At 41.2% G+C, this 17,391-nt stretch overlaps 1 protein-coding gene across 1 annotated transcript; it reads left to right on the top strand.

Moving 5' to 3' along the window:
• Nucleotides 1–5,580: 5,580 nt before the first annotated feature.
• Nucleotides 5,581–17,171, top strand: tmem110l (transmembrane protein 110, like). Its single transcript, XM_075472531.1, has 8 exons — nucleotides 5,581–6,025; nucleotides 9,947–9,995; nucleotides 10,211–10,306; nucleotides 10,401–10,522; nucleotides 11,356–11,468; nucleotides 12,021–12,104; nucleotides 12,199–12,312; nucleotides 14,595–17,171. The coding sequence occupies exons 1-8, from the start codon at nucleotides 5,836–5,838 to the stop codon at nucleotides 14,718–14,720; spliced, it is 894 nt and encodes a 297-aa protein (XP_075328646.1). The 5' UTR covers nucleotides 5,581–5,835; the 3' UTR covers nucleotides 14,721–17,171.
• Nucleotides 17,172–17,391: the final 220 nt, after the last annotated feature.

Raw genomic sequence — 17,391 nt, forward strand, 5'->3', positions numbered from 1 at the left:
TCTGCGCATGTCCAAAAACATCTACAGATATTCTCGAGCCAACTCCTTCGTTGACCTTTCAGTGCATAAACAACAAACAAAAAAAAGAAAAAGCGAAAAAGACTTTTTTTTCTTCTTCTTCTTCCTCGGCCTGTTATAAACGGGGAGCCGAGGTTAAGCGCGGGCTCGTGCCAAACAGATCACACCTCAGGCCCCTCAACCGGACATTCGTTTTACCCACATTAAAGCTCATTCAGGTGGAATGCCTTGAACGGATCTGCTGATACCTGCCTCAGTATTTGCTAATTAATCACTGCTCGGTGATCAGTTTAAATAGACGCACTAAGATTTTTCGAGGAGGACATCGTTTGATCTTGTTCCCAGAGTATTTCTCTTTAGGTTCCAGTTCATCATTACAGGAAGATACAGACCACTAAAAAACACCAGAAAAAAACCCAACAACAAAATAAACCCAAGTAACTTGATAATACTTTTAAGGAAGTAGCTAAGAATCACCAACTACAGAAGCACAACTGCCTGATTATAATCAGCTGCGTGTGTGTTTGATAAGACTGGAAAGTCAATAATTCACGATATCTTGGCACCATTTTGCTCTCCTGACTGCTTCCTTTTGTTCCATTGGACTTTGTTTTTTCCAGTTTTTCACTTTTCTCCAAACAGACATGGAGAAATACCACCCCCCGACCCCCATTTTTATTTTTATTTTTTTTCTGTTTTCAAAATTCAATAAAAAAAACTCAGGACTCTTATCGTAGTCAACAGTATCCTCTAGCGGTAGGAGCGCATTTCATCCCCCTTTTGATAGACGTGGCTCAAAGGTTGGCACGCATTTCCTTTAATACCTCCGAAACGGTCAGATATTAACCCCACCAGCGACCGCGGATAGGAAGGCGCGTGCGGTTTAAATGGTTCCGAGGCGAACGGAACTTTCAACTCCGACGGAACGTGAGCGCTCACCTGCTTCGTTGGGGGTGAATAAACGGGCTGCGGCGGAATTAAAGCAAGTTCCTGTTTCAAGCGTGGAAGTTTAGGCTATTGACTTTTGGAAACAGCGAGCCTGTAGCTATTGTGCAAGAAAATAGTTGGTCAATGGGTCCATTTGACCTTAGGGGACGGATCGAGTGTCAGAGACGTTTTTGGGAATTCCCCCCCTCCCCGTGATAAATGAACCAACCCTCCCTCAAATTTCACGAGTGCTCAATAAGTTCCAAATTGATACGCTGGTATTTTTGACCATCTTCTCTATTTAAATCTATACAATGTGAGCCTGAAACTCTCCATCTTTGGTTTATTCCTCGACCTGAAATTCACATCACAGAACATTTGACACATTTGCCTTAATATTTAACTTCTGCTGATAAATGCACAATCCCACGTGACCTGCACATCTAAGTGACCCAAAACACTTAGAAAACACCCCTTCTCCCTATCATCATTAATTTTTTTCTCATATTTGGTCGATTTTCCCTCGTGTTTTGCGTATATTTGATCAAATAGATGGAAAAAAGTCTTCAAAGTCACTTTTTTTCCTTTACTGAATGTTAGCTTGTTTTTTTTTTCACTTGTGTTTGGGCCGATGGTGCTGATAAACGAAGGCGCGCGCGCACGACACCGCAGATGAGGTTTTTATTTTGAAACGCGTATACGGGAAGTTCGGAGATGCATTTACAATCGATAAAGACTCAGAGGTGAGCCATAAGGACAGGAGAGGAAGCGCTCGCGCTGCTGTGATGCCGCTCGAGGAACAGATGGTCGGAGCGTGCGCCGTGCCCCATTAATCTGCCCGAGAAGAGGCTTTTCCGAGCGCGCGGGTGAAAAAGGATTAGCCCATGCCTCCCTTGTGCGCACACGCGCGCGGACACGTGCGACTTGTGCATGAGCCCGCAGCCTCTCTGCGGAAAGAAGGGGGTGTTTTTTTTAAAGTTTTGATCACATTGTTAATGATGGTGGTGACTGCGGCTCGTTATGAATGAGTCGTCCAACTCCCCACGTGACTGATGTTACAGTTATTAAGCATCCGCATCCTGCCTGTGCGATGACTGTGAAGACTTTTGTCAGGATGAAATAAAAAAACAAGCCAAAAAAACTGATTGATTTTGGGTTTTTTTTTTATGGATGCTTAACTCTCCTGGCCAAAATTAACGGTCACCATGGAGACATGGCAGCTCTCTGTTTGAGAAGTTTACAAACTCAGTTTTTCTCACAAGGGACCACATTTTATATACAAACATGGATTTATTTATTTTTTTACAGACAAGTCTAGTTGAAATAGTCTCTTTGTGTCGCTTTATGTCCCAGAACTGTCTTTCTTTTGAGGCTCTGCTTGTTTTCCATCACTTTTTGTGTCTCACTTTGGTCATTTTGGCTTATATTTACGGGATTTAGCATCCTCATATACATTAGGTAATCTTGTGCCACAGTTGACGGTTTTGTTGGCATGTTCACATGTTGTTTGGTCTCAGTTTGGCATCTCTTTGTGTCATCTGGTGGCCCAAGTCTCATTCTGTGTGTGTGTGTGTGTGTGTGTCTGTGTCTGTCTGTGTTTTCTGTGACAAGCTGTTTTTTTTTTTCACTTTGTATCACACTTTGTTTTTCTCCTTCTGTTTTTTTGCATCGTTCTTTACCCGTTTGGTCTTTTAGGTCATCTCTCTGTGTTGTTTTGTGATGTAGCTTCTCGTTTCTATTCGTCTTTGTTTGTTTTATTTTTAGTCATTTTTACATCTTACTATATGCATTCTGTCTCTTTTAGGCTATCCTGTCTCATACTTGTCTCATTCTGGTTGTTCCACATATTTTTCTCATAGTTTTGGCACATTTTGTTGTTCTTTTTAATCTATTTTCCATCTCTACTTGTTTTCCCCCCAGACATTTCAAGTCTTTTTGCATTAGTTTGTATCCATTCTCTCTTTTAGCTCATCTTATGCCTTATTTTGGCTGTATCCTTATTTTCTTAAGTGGTTTGGCATCTCTTTGGGACGTTTTGTGAACCACATTCTCTATACTTCGGCATATGCTTGCTTTGCATCACATTTCATGTCTTGCTTTGGTCATTTTCGTTTCATATTTTGATGTCGCGTTCAGGTTTATAAAGTCTTGTACCGTATTTGTTTAATCTGGTTTTTTTAACAGCCCGTTCTGGTAGTTTGTTTTGTGATCCAAACTGTCATTACTTCATGCTTGTTTTGAGTTCTATTTCGTTTTTCATTTCAGGCATCTGGTGTCATATTTTTGGCTCTTTGTGTCCATTCAGTTTCATTCTGGACATCTTTTGTCATATTTGGATTATTTCTTTTGTCTTGTTCGGATCGTTCGAAATCCCTTTGTGTAATTTTGTGACCCATGTGTTAATGCCCCTTTTGGCCGGTTTGTGTCACATTCGGGGATTTAGCACATTTTTGTATCCACGTCTCTGTGGGCCAAGTTAGTTATGGGCTCTGTTTGCTTTGCACAACATGTCTTGTCTCATTAAGGTCAGCTCATACGTCATCAGATGATCATTATTATTGTCATGCTTTCATTTCACATCTTTTCCCATTACATCCCATTATGGTGGCTCTTTTTTAGATACAAGACCGCAGAGTCAGTGTCCTGAGAGCCTGTTCAGTAACAAATCTTGAGCAGGTGATTCTCACAGCTCGTTTACTCTAAATCTACTCAGATGGATTTTAAATAAACATCTTCACTCACATTCTAGTTAAAGCTTTAGGGTGTATTGGATGTGAACTCCTTACATTTCTTCTAAAACAACTACACATTTTTTGACCCCTGACATCCAGGCCCGTGTACGTTGGTTCAGTTAAGCCTCCATATTTACTTTTGGAATCCCATAGCTATGTTTAATAATATATCACCGCAATCTCTACTTTTTTTCCTAACTGAGTTTTACAAGAAGGACCGTGATAGACTGTGTCATAGTTGACGGTTTTGTTGGCATGTTCACGTTGTTTGGTCTCATTTTGGCATCTCTTTGTGTCATCTGGTGGCACAAAGTCTCATTCTGTGTGTGTGTGTGTGTGTGTATGTGTCTGTGTTTTCTGTGACAAGCTGTTTTTTTTTTCATTTTGTGTCACTCTTTGTCTTTCTCCTTCTGTTTTTTTTGCATCGTTTTTTACACCCGTTTTGTCTCTCTTAGGGCATCTTGTGTCCTGTCTGTTTTTTTTTTTTGGTCTCCCTCTCGTTATTTCACATCTCTCTGTGTTATTTTGTGACGTAGCGCCTCATTTCTATTCGTCTCCGTTTGTTTTACACGTCATTTTAAGTTAAAATCCTTGTCGTTTTTACATCTTACTGAATGCATTATGTCTCATATAGGTTATCCAGTCTCATACTTGTCTCATTCTGGCTGTTTCACATCTTTTTCTCATAGTTTCCCTCTAGTTATCACCGCAGTCTTTCATTTGTCCTCACTGAGTTTTACAAGAAGAACCGTGAACGTAGACACTTCGGCGGTTTCATCCTCACGTGAGGCAGCGATTTGCCTCGCGAGCCTGTCGCGCGCATCACCTACAACCCTCTTGAGCAGCCCCTGGGCGGCCTCGCGCACATTCAGGGAATTATTTTGCTGGAAGAGCCACCCAGACTTGCGTCAATGTCACAAAAACGCAAACCGGAAGTTCGAAGGGGCTGCCCTTCAAAATAATGTGCCGGTGGACGACGTGACGCAAGGAACAGCACTAGTGCAGGGGGGTTCGGTTCCAAAGACATACTTTTGGAAATGATTTTAAAAGAAGAGGGTTTCACAAAAATATCGTGTTGTAGCCTACAGTATTAACAGGTAGGCTATTTGCGAATGAATAGCTTAAGTTAAATTAAAGAAAAAAAGGAGTAGCCTACTACCAAACATTCAGATGGGTTAATTGGGGATTTTCTTTTCATGTTGGTGAAAAAAAAACACATTTGAATTGAAGCTACACATAAATAAAGTGTACCATAAAGGTTTTCACTCGGAGGTCTGATCTAAAATCCCAAAAAGTGGTGTTTTACCTTTATGCGCCAAATGTTGAGCCTTGCGATTGTTGCCGTGTAAATTGAAATGTAATCGATGCTACAGACTTTAGAGCTTAGATAACATGCAGTCTTTTGCTCGGACCCCTCTTTAGCCAATCATAGCCTACAATAACATATTTTTTACGACGAAGACTAAACCTGATTCTCTTAGCATGCACTAGCCTACTTAGAGAAAAAGTGTGATTTTAAAAAATTAGTCTAAAACATTTTTCACCGATCATTTTCTACCTGCTCAGGTAGTTAAAATAATTTTACTTTAAAAAAAAAAATCTTTTCTTATCTTTTCTCATTTAGTTTCACTCTTTAAAAAGTCTTCAAATTATTATATATAAAATAAATCTTCAGTAGGCTAAAGATTAAAGTAAAAAAAAAACTCCAATGAATCCCAAATGGATTAATTGAAATGATATAAATCACATATTGGGTCACGTTAAACATATCTGGCAGGTTGTAAAAAAAGGTTAGTAGCTTACCTTTGTGTTTTTTGCCAAGCCAAACCTTTATCTTTTACCAAAGTGTACTTACCGGAAGTAAGACTTTTTTTCGACTACTTCACGGATCCTGTTTTCCTTATAATGAGCGTGGATGCGAGTCAGATAATCGATTCTCTTGTTTGCTTTAGCATCACGAGATGTAGCCACTGGAAAGACCGAAGAAAAACTTTGCCTTAAATCGACACCGGAAATTCTTTTCTTCTTCTTCTTTATTTTTTTTAAACGGCCGTTTGTGTTCCTCGAGAACAAAGAGGCGAATCCCCCTCTTTTTCCTCCCACCGTGGAAGTTCTCCTTTTGTCTTAAACGGTTGTTTGTTTGTTTTATCGTGACAGTATGGACATGTACGGGTACGGTGGTGTCTTCTTGGTGAAACGCTTCTTGGACAACGGTCCCTTGGAAGTCATTAACATGTCTGACATTAACAAAGCGAGTCCTCACGGCTGTGATAACGGAGCTCTGACGGACAGGTTCGGTGTTTTGATACAGGGACTTCTGGCTATCGTCGCCTTCAGTACGCTGATGTGTGAGTATCGCCTCTGTCACCAACTCTGGAAACATCTTCCATACACCGTCTTCTTCTTTTCCTTTTTTTTTTTTTAATAGAGCAAACCTGGCTTTAAATAGCTCCACGTGGCGTTTTGTTGACGTTTGTTTTTCGCACAGCCTCATTAGCACCGCACCAGCTTTTTGAGCTCCTCGCCCACAGAGTTCCGACGTGCAGTTTAACCTTATTTATTTATTTATTCATTCTTTAAAAAAAGGATATTGAACAGAATTAAATGCAAACCATGCAGAATTGTCCACAAACACCCAAACATTTAAATTCAACAGCTTGCTTGGCCAAACGTGGCCCAGTTTGTCTGTTCTGTTGTGGCACTCATTTGGCCCTCCTGCCATCGTTGACTCTCTGAGGGGGGGCTGCCTAAACTCGGCCACAGATGCACCATTCATGGCTATAACACACATCTTACAGCGTTTCTCCTAACTCGACATGCCGGCCTATTAACCTTTGGACCCCAAACGACACTTGTCTGAACCCAAAATGGGCCCGTGCGCGTGATCTTTGGAGTCACGCGTGGCCCTCAGAACTCAGCAGTGCAGAAACTAAGTGCCCAAAGTATGTCTCAAAATGTGTGTTATTTGGGAAGTTTTTTTTTTTTTTTTTTTTTTTTGTTTTATTTATCTTGGCAGGTATCAACCCTGCATATTAGTTGGTTTTTAGGTTTAGAACTACAATTTTTGTTGCTGAGCAACAGCCAAAATGCCTGCCATTTAGTTGTTGATGTAGCCTAACGCTAGTTGAAACCTAATATTCATTAGTATATGTCTGTTGTTTAGGGACTTATTGATTTCGAGGCACTTGGGCTAAATCCCAGTCCATTTAGCAGGGGTTAGGTGCCTTGTCTCTTTTTGGGTGACGAAGGAATACTAGTAAACTCGTCTTTCAACCATAGTTGGGAGGGCCATTCAGATCACCAGATGATTATTAGTCCCTGATCCTCAAAATAACATTGGGTCTGCTTTAGCACCTTATCATGATCCTCCCAGTGAACCATGGCGTGATAAACTCAGCCCAAACAATAGCTACTTGTTATTCTGTGGCAGCTGACACGGAGAATGCTGAGCATCTCGCCACCTTCGGCACCACAGGCAATGTTTTATATATTTCAGCAGCCGAAAGTCGGGATGTAACACTCTTAATAAGTTCTTTTTTTTCATTTTTTTGGGTCATTTAGGAACTTAGCAGGAATCGGTTGTTTTAATGTATGATCAATTTTTCCCGTTTGCGTGACTTAACGGCTTCTTTTTTTTTTTTTGTTTATTTTCCCAGTCTACCTTTGTTTTTGTTTTTTTCCATTCTTTTTGCCAAACAGCCCCGCAGACGGCACACATGCTCGTGGGTCATGCGTGAATTGAACTTTGCTCTCAAAGAAGCGCTGGTTGGATAATGCAATGATTATCTAATCAGTGCACAGTTTAGAAGGTCAATGAAGTGATGATGATTTCATCGTCTAATCACGCTGCCTGGCTCATTGCAGATGAATCCTCGGAGCAGTGAAGTGCTGCAAAATTAGGCCAGACTTCTAAAAGGGGATGAGATCAATGAGCTCTAACCTCCACCCTGTTACTTATTAGAGGAGGAATCAATAGCCCCCGCTCCCTCCTTTCTTTTTTCCTCCCCCTCGCCAGTTCCCAGAGTGCCTGTGAGTGTCATTCCTGGTCAAAGCGCAGGTATCTGTGAACATATTCACACTGCATCATTTATGTGCAGCGGAGCATTAAGAGCTCTTTAACTGTTATCACGGCGGTGTTATGCCAAGTCACAGCTGACCTCCACTTATCTGTCTTCCTCAAAGCTATTTTGGGGAGTTTCCTTCCCCCGACCCGCCATTAAGCCTGTCCTCACATAATTTGGAGGAAGGCCGCATCTTTCCATTCTGCAGCAAGGAAACATTTGAAATGCCAGATTTTCTGTCGTGCTCACTCCCAAAATTTTGTCTGAACCTCAACCCTGTCACAGTTGTGGACAAACTAACTTTGGTCGACATGAACAGTGTTTAAATCCTGATAACCTTCACAGTACTGAAGAAGCATAATGCAGAGGTGCGCAAGGCTGCTCAATGCCTACAAAATGCTTGAGTATTTATTCATGTGTCCAGTTGGAAGACACTAGAATTGAAATGGTTTTAATCGGACAGCATGAACAGGACCTACAAGCTTTGAAGACCGCATATATTGTCGCAAAAGTCAGAGGAAAGATATATATATATATATATATATATATATATTATTAAAAAAAAAAAAGGAACTCTCCGTCAACGCCAAAACGATATCGCAGGTCTGAAGCACGGTGAAGGGAGACTCATGGTTTGCGGCTGCTCTTGTACTTCGGGACGCGGGCTCCTTTGAAACACTGAGGCAATGATGAATCCCCATCAACAATTGCAGATGAATTGAAGTTGTTTCAAGACATTTTAAAGCAGGATTTCGGTGAAGCGCTCCATGGCCTGAAGCTGAGTGGAGGCTGGAGGGGGAAATGAACAAGTGGAGTCCTGAACATGCCGTTGCATGACCTAAGGAGGGCTGTTCAATCAAGATAACCCTCTTATTTCCGTGGACACTTTTGTGAAAAGAAATAGTTCAAAACGCCTAGTTATTGTTGTTCTTAAAAACAGCTTCAGGAACTTCAGGTTCTTCCAAGTCAGTAAACTTTATGGCTGCTGCCGTTTCAAGAGAAATGGTTATTTTGGGCCAACTTTCAGAGCTACCGTTGACACATTTTCTCTGATATGATATGGTGTCAGTTAGGGATGGGAATTGATAAGATTTTTACGATTCCAATTCCATTTTCGATTCTGTTTAACGAGGGTGCCAGGGGTTCCCCAGAAAAAAATAAATGTAAAATTTTAATAATAATAAAATAAATATTCTTAGGTAGAAATGAACAAAATACAACATAAATTATACTTAGGGTTGAGAATCTTTGTCATCTCCCTAGAAAATAAATAATGGGAATGAATGACTGGGTGAAACATCTGGTTAACTTAGAGGAAAACATGCAACTTTGACATTCTCTGACTTGGCATACAATTGAACACATTCACCTACCGAAATTCTGGCGCATCTCCTGTGGCAAATGGGTGCAAGCTTTTTACCACAAACTTAGTCACTGCTCTGTGACATTCGTCTATCCTGAGCTGGGTCATTTTACTCTTCCCTTTTCGGTGAAAGGAGAAGCTGGAGGCCAGCCTCTGGCTCTGGGCTTGTCAGACTCGTCTCATCTAAATGTAATACATGAGAAGGCATTCATTTAACGTTAACCGTTACTGATAGCAGGCATTCATTAATAGTTATTGCATGCTGTGTGTGCAAATGTTTCTGCATGTTGTTAGTGTTTCCTCCCTTTGATGAAATATCCACTTTGAGTGTATTGCAAGTTCCCTGTTGTTTTTTTTCAGCAATCTAGGCTCGCATCTGCTGATCATCTCTGTTATTGAGGGTTAGGGGTTAATATTTATCTTTTACAGTTGGAAAAGGTAACTGTAGCTTGAACGTATCAGAAAACGGTGAATCTTGCTTATCAAGCTCGCACAACCCCACAAAACAAGAGATGGAAGGAATGTGTACTGTGCGTGCTCAAAACACATCTGCAGGAGGTCTCATCCTGTTTTCACATGCCAAGTCACATTCTCTGACCTTGCAAGATGGCAAGATAGAGGAACAGTGGGCTCCTGTTCACGTTGAGTCTGGCGGGGAGAAGCGAAATGTGGCAGAATGAAACCAGGATGATGCGTCTGCATTGCATTTGACCTCTCTCCGCTGTTGCTGTGCAGAAAGCTTCCACGTGGAGGTCAAAAGAAACTCTTTCTTGGCATTGTTTTTGCTCTGCGAAGTGCTGTCCTTGATTGATTGGTCCAACTTTTCCTTTTTTGTTTGTTTGCAGTGAAGAGGTTCCGGGAGCCTGCAGGAATCAGGCGACCGTGGAGGATCTGGTGAGAAAAACGTTCTTTTCTTTCCAACTCGCCCATCCTGTCCCACACCCGAACATTCCCACAGCCAAATGTATTTAAAAGAAAAAACAATCTGCTCAGACTGGGATTTCTTGACATGAAGTCGTGCAAAAAGGACATTTTTCAGACATGCAACACAACTGAGTCAAAACGTCAATAGCAGAGAAGATGTTTGTAACAAATTGTGTCTTTCCCAGGTTTTTTGACACATCCAAACAGGCCATCGGTGCTCTGTTCATCCATTTTGCTAACGTCTTCCTATCCACACTCACCAAAGAGGACCCCTGCTCTCTGTGAGTTGTTCATCAGCATATATGTGTCATGATGGGATGAGATGCATCCGACAGGGATGTCTTAAGAATGATCCGATTTCCCACTTTGCCGAAGGTATCTGATGAATTTCCTCCTGGATGCCACACTGGGGATGCTTGTCATCTGGTTTGCTGTGAAGTTGGTGTCCAAACTGGTGGAGTACAAGCAGTGGATCCTGCTCATGTTTGGAGAATACGGTGAGCAAAAAAATCACTTGCTTTTCCTGTCTCCTTGATATAATATATATGTATAATTTTTCTTTCTAAAACATGAAATCCCTGATGAGCTGCATTTGTGAATAGAAAAAAATAAAATAAAAGTGGGGGTATAGTTCTGGTTTCTACCACCAGAGGGCGGTATAGATCCTCCAGTGTCCGACAGGGAGGAGAGCCAGCGTCTCCTGCTGCAGCAGAGTCTGGAAACCATCCCCAGTGGCCTCACTTTAACTCCTCATCAATGATTACACTTTATTTCCTCTGTATTAAAAAAGTTTGCACTGTTGTTTTTATTATCCCATTGCGTTCTTTCCTTTCGCGGAAAAGGCTCTCCAGTTTCTCCTTGGAATTCTTTAAACATCTACGTACTGATAGGAAATGTGTCAGGTGAACTCGCACACAGGGGTAGCTTAAAATTATGATCAGTGGCTTGTTTGTTCCTTTGTCCCCCCCCTCCCTATTTCTCTCAGACTAGCTGCTAATCTTGTTTCCTTCTTCCTGTCTTAATGACAGACCTGCCCTCTGTTGTGTCTGTTGTGGTGAGACACCTGTGCGACAGACGCGACGAGCAGCTGAAGAAATGTTTTATCCTGTACACGAAGCTCCAAGACGCAGAACGTTGACTTTTCTAATCTTGTATTTTGCTGGATTCTCTAAAAAGTGGAGCAAAAAGTTTTTTGTTTTTTTTTAAAAACAGCGAAATTGAATGTACAATGTTTCTCTTTTACAATGGAAGTATGTTTAAAAGAGTTTTGAAGTGAAATGCGAATAAGCTAGTTGCTCAGCCCTATTTCTCCTTCTCCTCGCTCCACCAGGTGACCCTCCCCAGGCAGCAGCCTGGCTGGGTCAGTGTGGCATCTACCTGCTCATCATGGTGCTGGAAAAAGGTGTTATCAGCCTGGTGCTGCTTGTTCCCGGATGGTCCAAAGTAAGAAGACTTTACAGCTTATTGTGCACTACTTGTATGGTACTGAAAAAATGGAAAAGGACGGCTGAAGACTTGAACTCTCAAATTAGTTTAGAAGCCTTTAAATGCAGGAACAGGCGGACGTTTCGACGCCAGCGACCCTAATCCATGACCTGCTTTATTCTCTGGGAGCTTGTTGTCAGCCGCATACTGTTGGAATATTTGTAGTAAGCCCCTGCTTTTAGTTCTTAAAAAAAAAAAAAAGAAAGAAAAGGAAAAGTTGGCTTTGGTAAGTTTGGCTGTGATTGTCCACATTTTTCATCCGAAAACAACCACACCTCAATTCAGTTCAACTGGGAACTGAAACTGAAGTTTGCCATGGTTTTACTTGGGAAAATCTGAAATGTTGCCAAGATTTGAACCCTGATCTTAGTCGCTTGAAGCACTCGAGAGATGAAAGAGATCAAGGCTCAATGCAGAGTGAAATCAAATTAAATGTTTTAGCTCGGAGCAATAGTGTTGTAGATTCATGTTGCTTTGTTTTCTGATGTCGGCTTTCTTCTTCTGTTCCAGCTGCAGGAAGTGTTGCTCGGTTACATCGCCAACCCTCAGCTGGAGCTGGCGCTGGTCATGCTCATCGTGCCCTTCATAGTGAACGTAAGTTTCAGTTTTTAACGCAGAAGCGTTTTATCCGAGCATCTGCTGTGAATGGCCCCAGACCGTGTTGTTTTTGTTTTTTTTCTTCCCGCAGTCCATCATGTTCTGGGTGGTGGACAGCCTGATGATGAGGAAGTACAAGACGATGAACAGCCTGGACGACTCCTGTGACGGCACGTTAAAGAAGGCCGACGGCGAGGAATCGCGGGTAAGAACAGCTGATCTGATGTTTTGCAGTCGTCGGGTTTGAAATATTTTCTCTTTTCAAGACTTGCAATCGAGTCTAGACTGCGTCAAAATGTCTGCAGACATGGCCACACTGGGCGTCAGCAGCACAGATGTTTTAGGGGAAGAACACAGTGCACACACACACACACACACACTTTATAAAGATTTTCTTCCTCTACACTTCTAGAGAAGAGCAAACCCACATCCAAGAAACACAGTCGGACCGCCACTCCTGCTACTCTGGTGTTGGGAGATTTTTGTCATTCTTTCTGAGTTCAGTTTTTGTTCTTTTCCTGTTGGATAGTGTTTTTTTTTTTTTTGTGTGTTGTTGGCAGGGCTGCATTGCTATGCTCTGGGAAGTGCGAGTTTTCACATAGAGCTGGAAACATAACTAACATTGTGCTCTCAGCAGACACGACTTGACTGATAGAATATCCAAATGAAAATGTGTTTTGGGTTGGATTCTGATGGGGCCTGCTCTTATAAAAGGCCTCTTTTAGTAATTAAAAAGGGGGAAAAAATCTGTATATTAGCTGCTTCCACACAAAAGCCGATGTCATTCCATTTCTTTTCTCTCAGAAAAGACTGAACTGAACTCGGAATTGTCTCCGAATGACGGCGCGGTTTGTGACCCTTTGCGTGCAATTAGATTGGCCTCTGCGCCTCCCTCCTTTCCTCCTTCTGGTCCTCTGCCAGGCAGTTATAAATCAAGCCTTCATCCCAGGAATAAAAGTGACATTTAGGATGAGTTTCCAAGCACTGATGTTATGGAAAGAGGAGCGGAGAGTGGAGGAGGACTGCGGATAGAGGACCATTGACTCAGATGAGGCCTTAGCGGGGGTGGGGGCCACATCTACAGCCACAAGCCTGTTGTTGTGGTCACTGTTATTTTCTCTGCCACTAACATCAAGATGGGGGGGGGGGGGGGTTAATGATCAGGTTCTTGTTTGTTATTAAAATCTTCTGGGAATCCTGAACTACAAAGGTTCAGTCGTATTGGGCCACAGCTACTGACCTTAATCCTTGTTCCTTGTGATATGCTGACCATCACACTAGTAAAACGTGGATACTCAACATGGATAGTTGAGGATTTCTCTTTATGGGTATTTAAAGCATAATCTGGTAGCCTTGAGACGAAGATGGACTCGGTTTGGAAAGTCTAAAGGACAAAGGGAACGCGCGTGGCGTCATCCAAGGTGTTGCAGCACGAGTGGCTGAAGAACACCTGACTTGACGGCTGCGGACTGTTGCAAAAAACAGCTGCTGTGCTGTCAACTGTCCCAACACTTAGTGTCTGGCATGTTAGATTTTTGTTTAAAAAATTTATAAAAAATGGACAAACAATACAGATGACTCTCTCCCACGTGCTACCCTGATCCGCCCTCTTAGGACATCGCCTGTTTCGTCCTAGCTCCTTACGCACTTATTTGTTTTCTAAATTGTCTTCCCATTTGTCTAGGTACCTAACTTACCGCACTTACTCTAGCACTAGTTATGCTCTTAGCCGTTTGGTTTAGGAAGGAAATGCACTTATGATTTCTTGTTACCTGAAGTTCTTTTGCCTACCGATGTGGAACACACTTATTGTAAGTCGCTTTGGATAAAAGCGTCTGCAAAATTACCGTAATGTAATGTAATGCTGGCTTAAAAACACCTGCTAGTTTCATTATAAAAGGGAACTATTCTGTAAACAACCAAAATATCTAATGGGCTCCTTACTAATTCATCACCTGAAACATTAGCAAGCCCAATTTCTTGTTCGTGGTGCACTGATTCTTTGGTAGGTCGCTAAGATTTCTCTCGAGTCCAGAAACCTTTCTAATTTAATATATCCGCTTATACTTGCTATTCCCCGCAACTGGCAGCGGCAGCCATGTTGAATGTTTTTGCCACTCTGAATGTGTCCAGATGGAACTGTGAGGCAGGTGCGTCCCTCACAGGTCACTCCTGCTCCCGCTCTGCTGTGCTACAAACAAGCTAGTTAAAAAAAATATTTATTATATTACTACCTCACAGTGATGTTTCGAGCCTCAGCTCTCCTCATCAGAATGACCATGACGCAATGACCAAAACATTTTCTCTAAATGTCCACATTCTGCTTTAAATTAGTCCATTTTGGCTCATGTCTCAACTGTAGAGACCCATATGGAAGTTTATGAAGCCGTAAATGTGAAATATTTGTGAAAGTTAGTTAGCCGTTGTAGTCATTTGTGCGCTACTTCATCGAAAATACCGATTTACTCACGAAGCATCCTCTCTCAGGTCCTGTTGGCGGTCGAGACGGATACAGAGGAGGCCTCAGAGGGGGAGGAGGAGCCGGACGATGTCGGACCGGTCCATCTGCAGTATTCAGGCGGTCCGCTGAGACCGAGCTGGGTGGTGGTGTAAACCCAGGTGACCCGACCTCCAACTCGTCCATCTGCCATCCACCTTCCACACACACGGCACCTAAAACTCTCTTTAAGACCAAGATTAAATAAGAAAAACAGACTTGCTAAGACGTGCATTCTTATGTCAAAGCAAAGGTCTCGGTGATCTGGGTCATCATGACAAAGACTGCGATGGTTCATCCTTCTCCACTCTGAGGATGTTGCTCTAAGGAAAGTCATTTATGATGTAACATATTCCCAAAAAGGAGCAAGGGAGGGTAAAGTATACGGTATATAAATAAATGTAAAAGAGCTCTTTGAGGTTTTACTGTTTAATATAACGTCAAAGTCATTTTTTTAATTGAGGTGTAATTTCAGTTAGAGGAATGACCAGTAATGTATACATTTTTGTTATTTGTAGCCACATGCAAGCGTTCTATATCCAGCTGCTTTACAGTCGAAATGTGTTGACGGTGGGGTTAATAATGAAAGTCTGAGTTCTCTGCGACAGGACGCTTTTAAGAAAAATCCAAATATTTTAAGGTTGGGTTGCACTAGAATTGGAAAATGTAAACGGGACGTTGAAGTTGTATCGTGACAGTATTGAGGAAAATGCTTTGAAACATCCAAAATCCACATCGATACATCGCCGGATTTTGATCGCAAAAAAAAAAAAAAAAAAAAAACATTGATATGAAACATCCGCCCACAATTAGCGTTGGCTGGCAGGTGACGTCAGAGTTTTCCTGCTTGTGCCTGCTCGGTTTTTCTCAGGGAGCGCATCATCAAAGCCTGTTAAAACGCCAACTTTGTAAGATTTAGTTTGAACATGAAAACGTAGCAGAACTTCTTGAACATATGCAACATCTTTTGCACGTCACTCACCTTTTATTTAAACTCCAAAATGCATTGATATATTTTTCATATACAATCTACACTGTTGTTGAACATAGCTAGCATTTCTGCTCGTGTGTTGAAATATGCTGATTTAAGGGTCATTGAAAAGTCAAGTGTGTAGGATGTCAAGGCATTTAGCTCCACCAATTGACGGCTATAAAAGGGCTGCTCTGTGTTCAGTGTTTGGTTTATCTCCTCTGGGTTACTGTGGCAACACGGGGGAGGAAATGGAAGTCGCAGCAAAAATGACACATTCCAGGGTAATGAAAACTCAACAAATCCTAATTTAATGTAATTGTACACTAATGAAAATGTAGCCATGTTATTAAGAAGGTTTCTGTCCACAGATGACCCTAAATGTTGCACATTAACACTTAAGGTGTAAAAAGGACACTTTTTCTGAATTAAATTTTTATCTTGAATATGGGAGATTTTCAACATTATGACTTTTTTTTTTTTTTTTTTTTTTTTTTTTTTTTGTCAAGAATTCTCAAAATTTTTTTTTTTTTTCTTGTTGTTTTTGCCTAATAAGGTATGGAATGATCTGAGTGCCAAAAAAAGAATAGATGGATAAAGATAATGAAATCCACAGACATTTTAGAATATTTTGAAAAAAACATACAAAAGAATCGTATAAAGATATTTGATTTATTTTAAAGTATTATTTGAAGTACGTTTTTTTTCTTTGATTTAAATTGATCAATTTTTTCTTTGCTGTAACCCGTAAACTTGGCTTTTAGCCACTCAGTGTTTGACATAAATTATCTGCTTCTTGACATAGGAAAATGATTTAAAAAAAAAAAAAAAAAGTAATTGAGCAATATCTACAAATGCAAATTAATTGAAAAATTTTAAATAATTTTACTTTTTCATATTTATCTTTTATTTCCACATTTATTCATTGATTGCTGTTTGTATTTCCTCATTTGCTTTCTCCTGCTTTTAGAGGTTTATTTTTTTTTTTCTGGCACTCGTGTCATTCCGTACTTAAAGGCCTCATAATGCTCCCTTATTGTGATCCTCTCAGTGAGATGATTCAACACTGAATCTTATTCAATTTCTCAAGCTATGACACATTTTTTATTTATTTTGTTTATAAATTGTATTTATTGCCTGTTTATATTTTGTGGTCCAATCTGTGGTTAATTTGTGGGAATGGGAGGTTTAGTCAGCGACATGAGGATTTTGAGAGATTCAGTTGCCAAACTTTAGGTAGTTAATAGGTTATGAGTTTCAGGTGAAACAGGTGATTGATAGACTTCAAGCAGATATATAATCAGACATGTTTCATGAAAGCATTTCCATACAACTGTTTATCCGTGATTTAATTTGTTTTTGTACATAACTTGCATATATACTTTTTTTTAATAAATCAAAATCTGACGATGTGAATGACGTGGCACATCCTGAAGTTCCATCAGCGGGCCGTAAACTGCCACGGTGTTTCTTTTTCCGAATGTATCTCTTTGCTCCTTACTTGAATAAAGATGACTGACACATGAAACTATGTTTGGTTTTGAGTTCCTGCACCGGCCGGGGCAAGGCAGCGCGATGACAGATGACCTGAATGGGACCCAGCCAGAGCACACCTGTGTGGGCGTGGCCTGCAGCCTTGTGACCTCCACCTGATGACAGGGGAGAATATGGAGCTGTGCGTTTGGTGTGCAGTTGTGAGTTAGGCGTGCATCCAGTCACTGACACAGGGACAAGGAGTTAGTTACTCGGGCTGTTCTCTGTGGTAACCAGGTGTGATCCATGTTATTTGAGGGAGGAAAAAAAACATGCAAAGTTGA

This window comes from Odontesthes bonariensis, chromosome 8 (assembly GCF_027942865.1).
Source record: "Odontesthes bonariensis isolate fOdoBon6 chromosome 8, fOdoBon6.hap1, whole genome shotgun sequence".
Taxonomy (NCBI): domain Eukaryota; kingdom Metazoa; phylum Chordata; class Actinopteri; order Atheriniformes; family Atherinopsidae; genus Odontesthes; species Odontesthes bonariensis.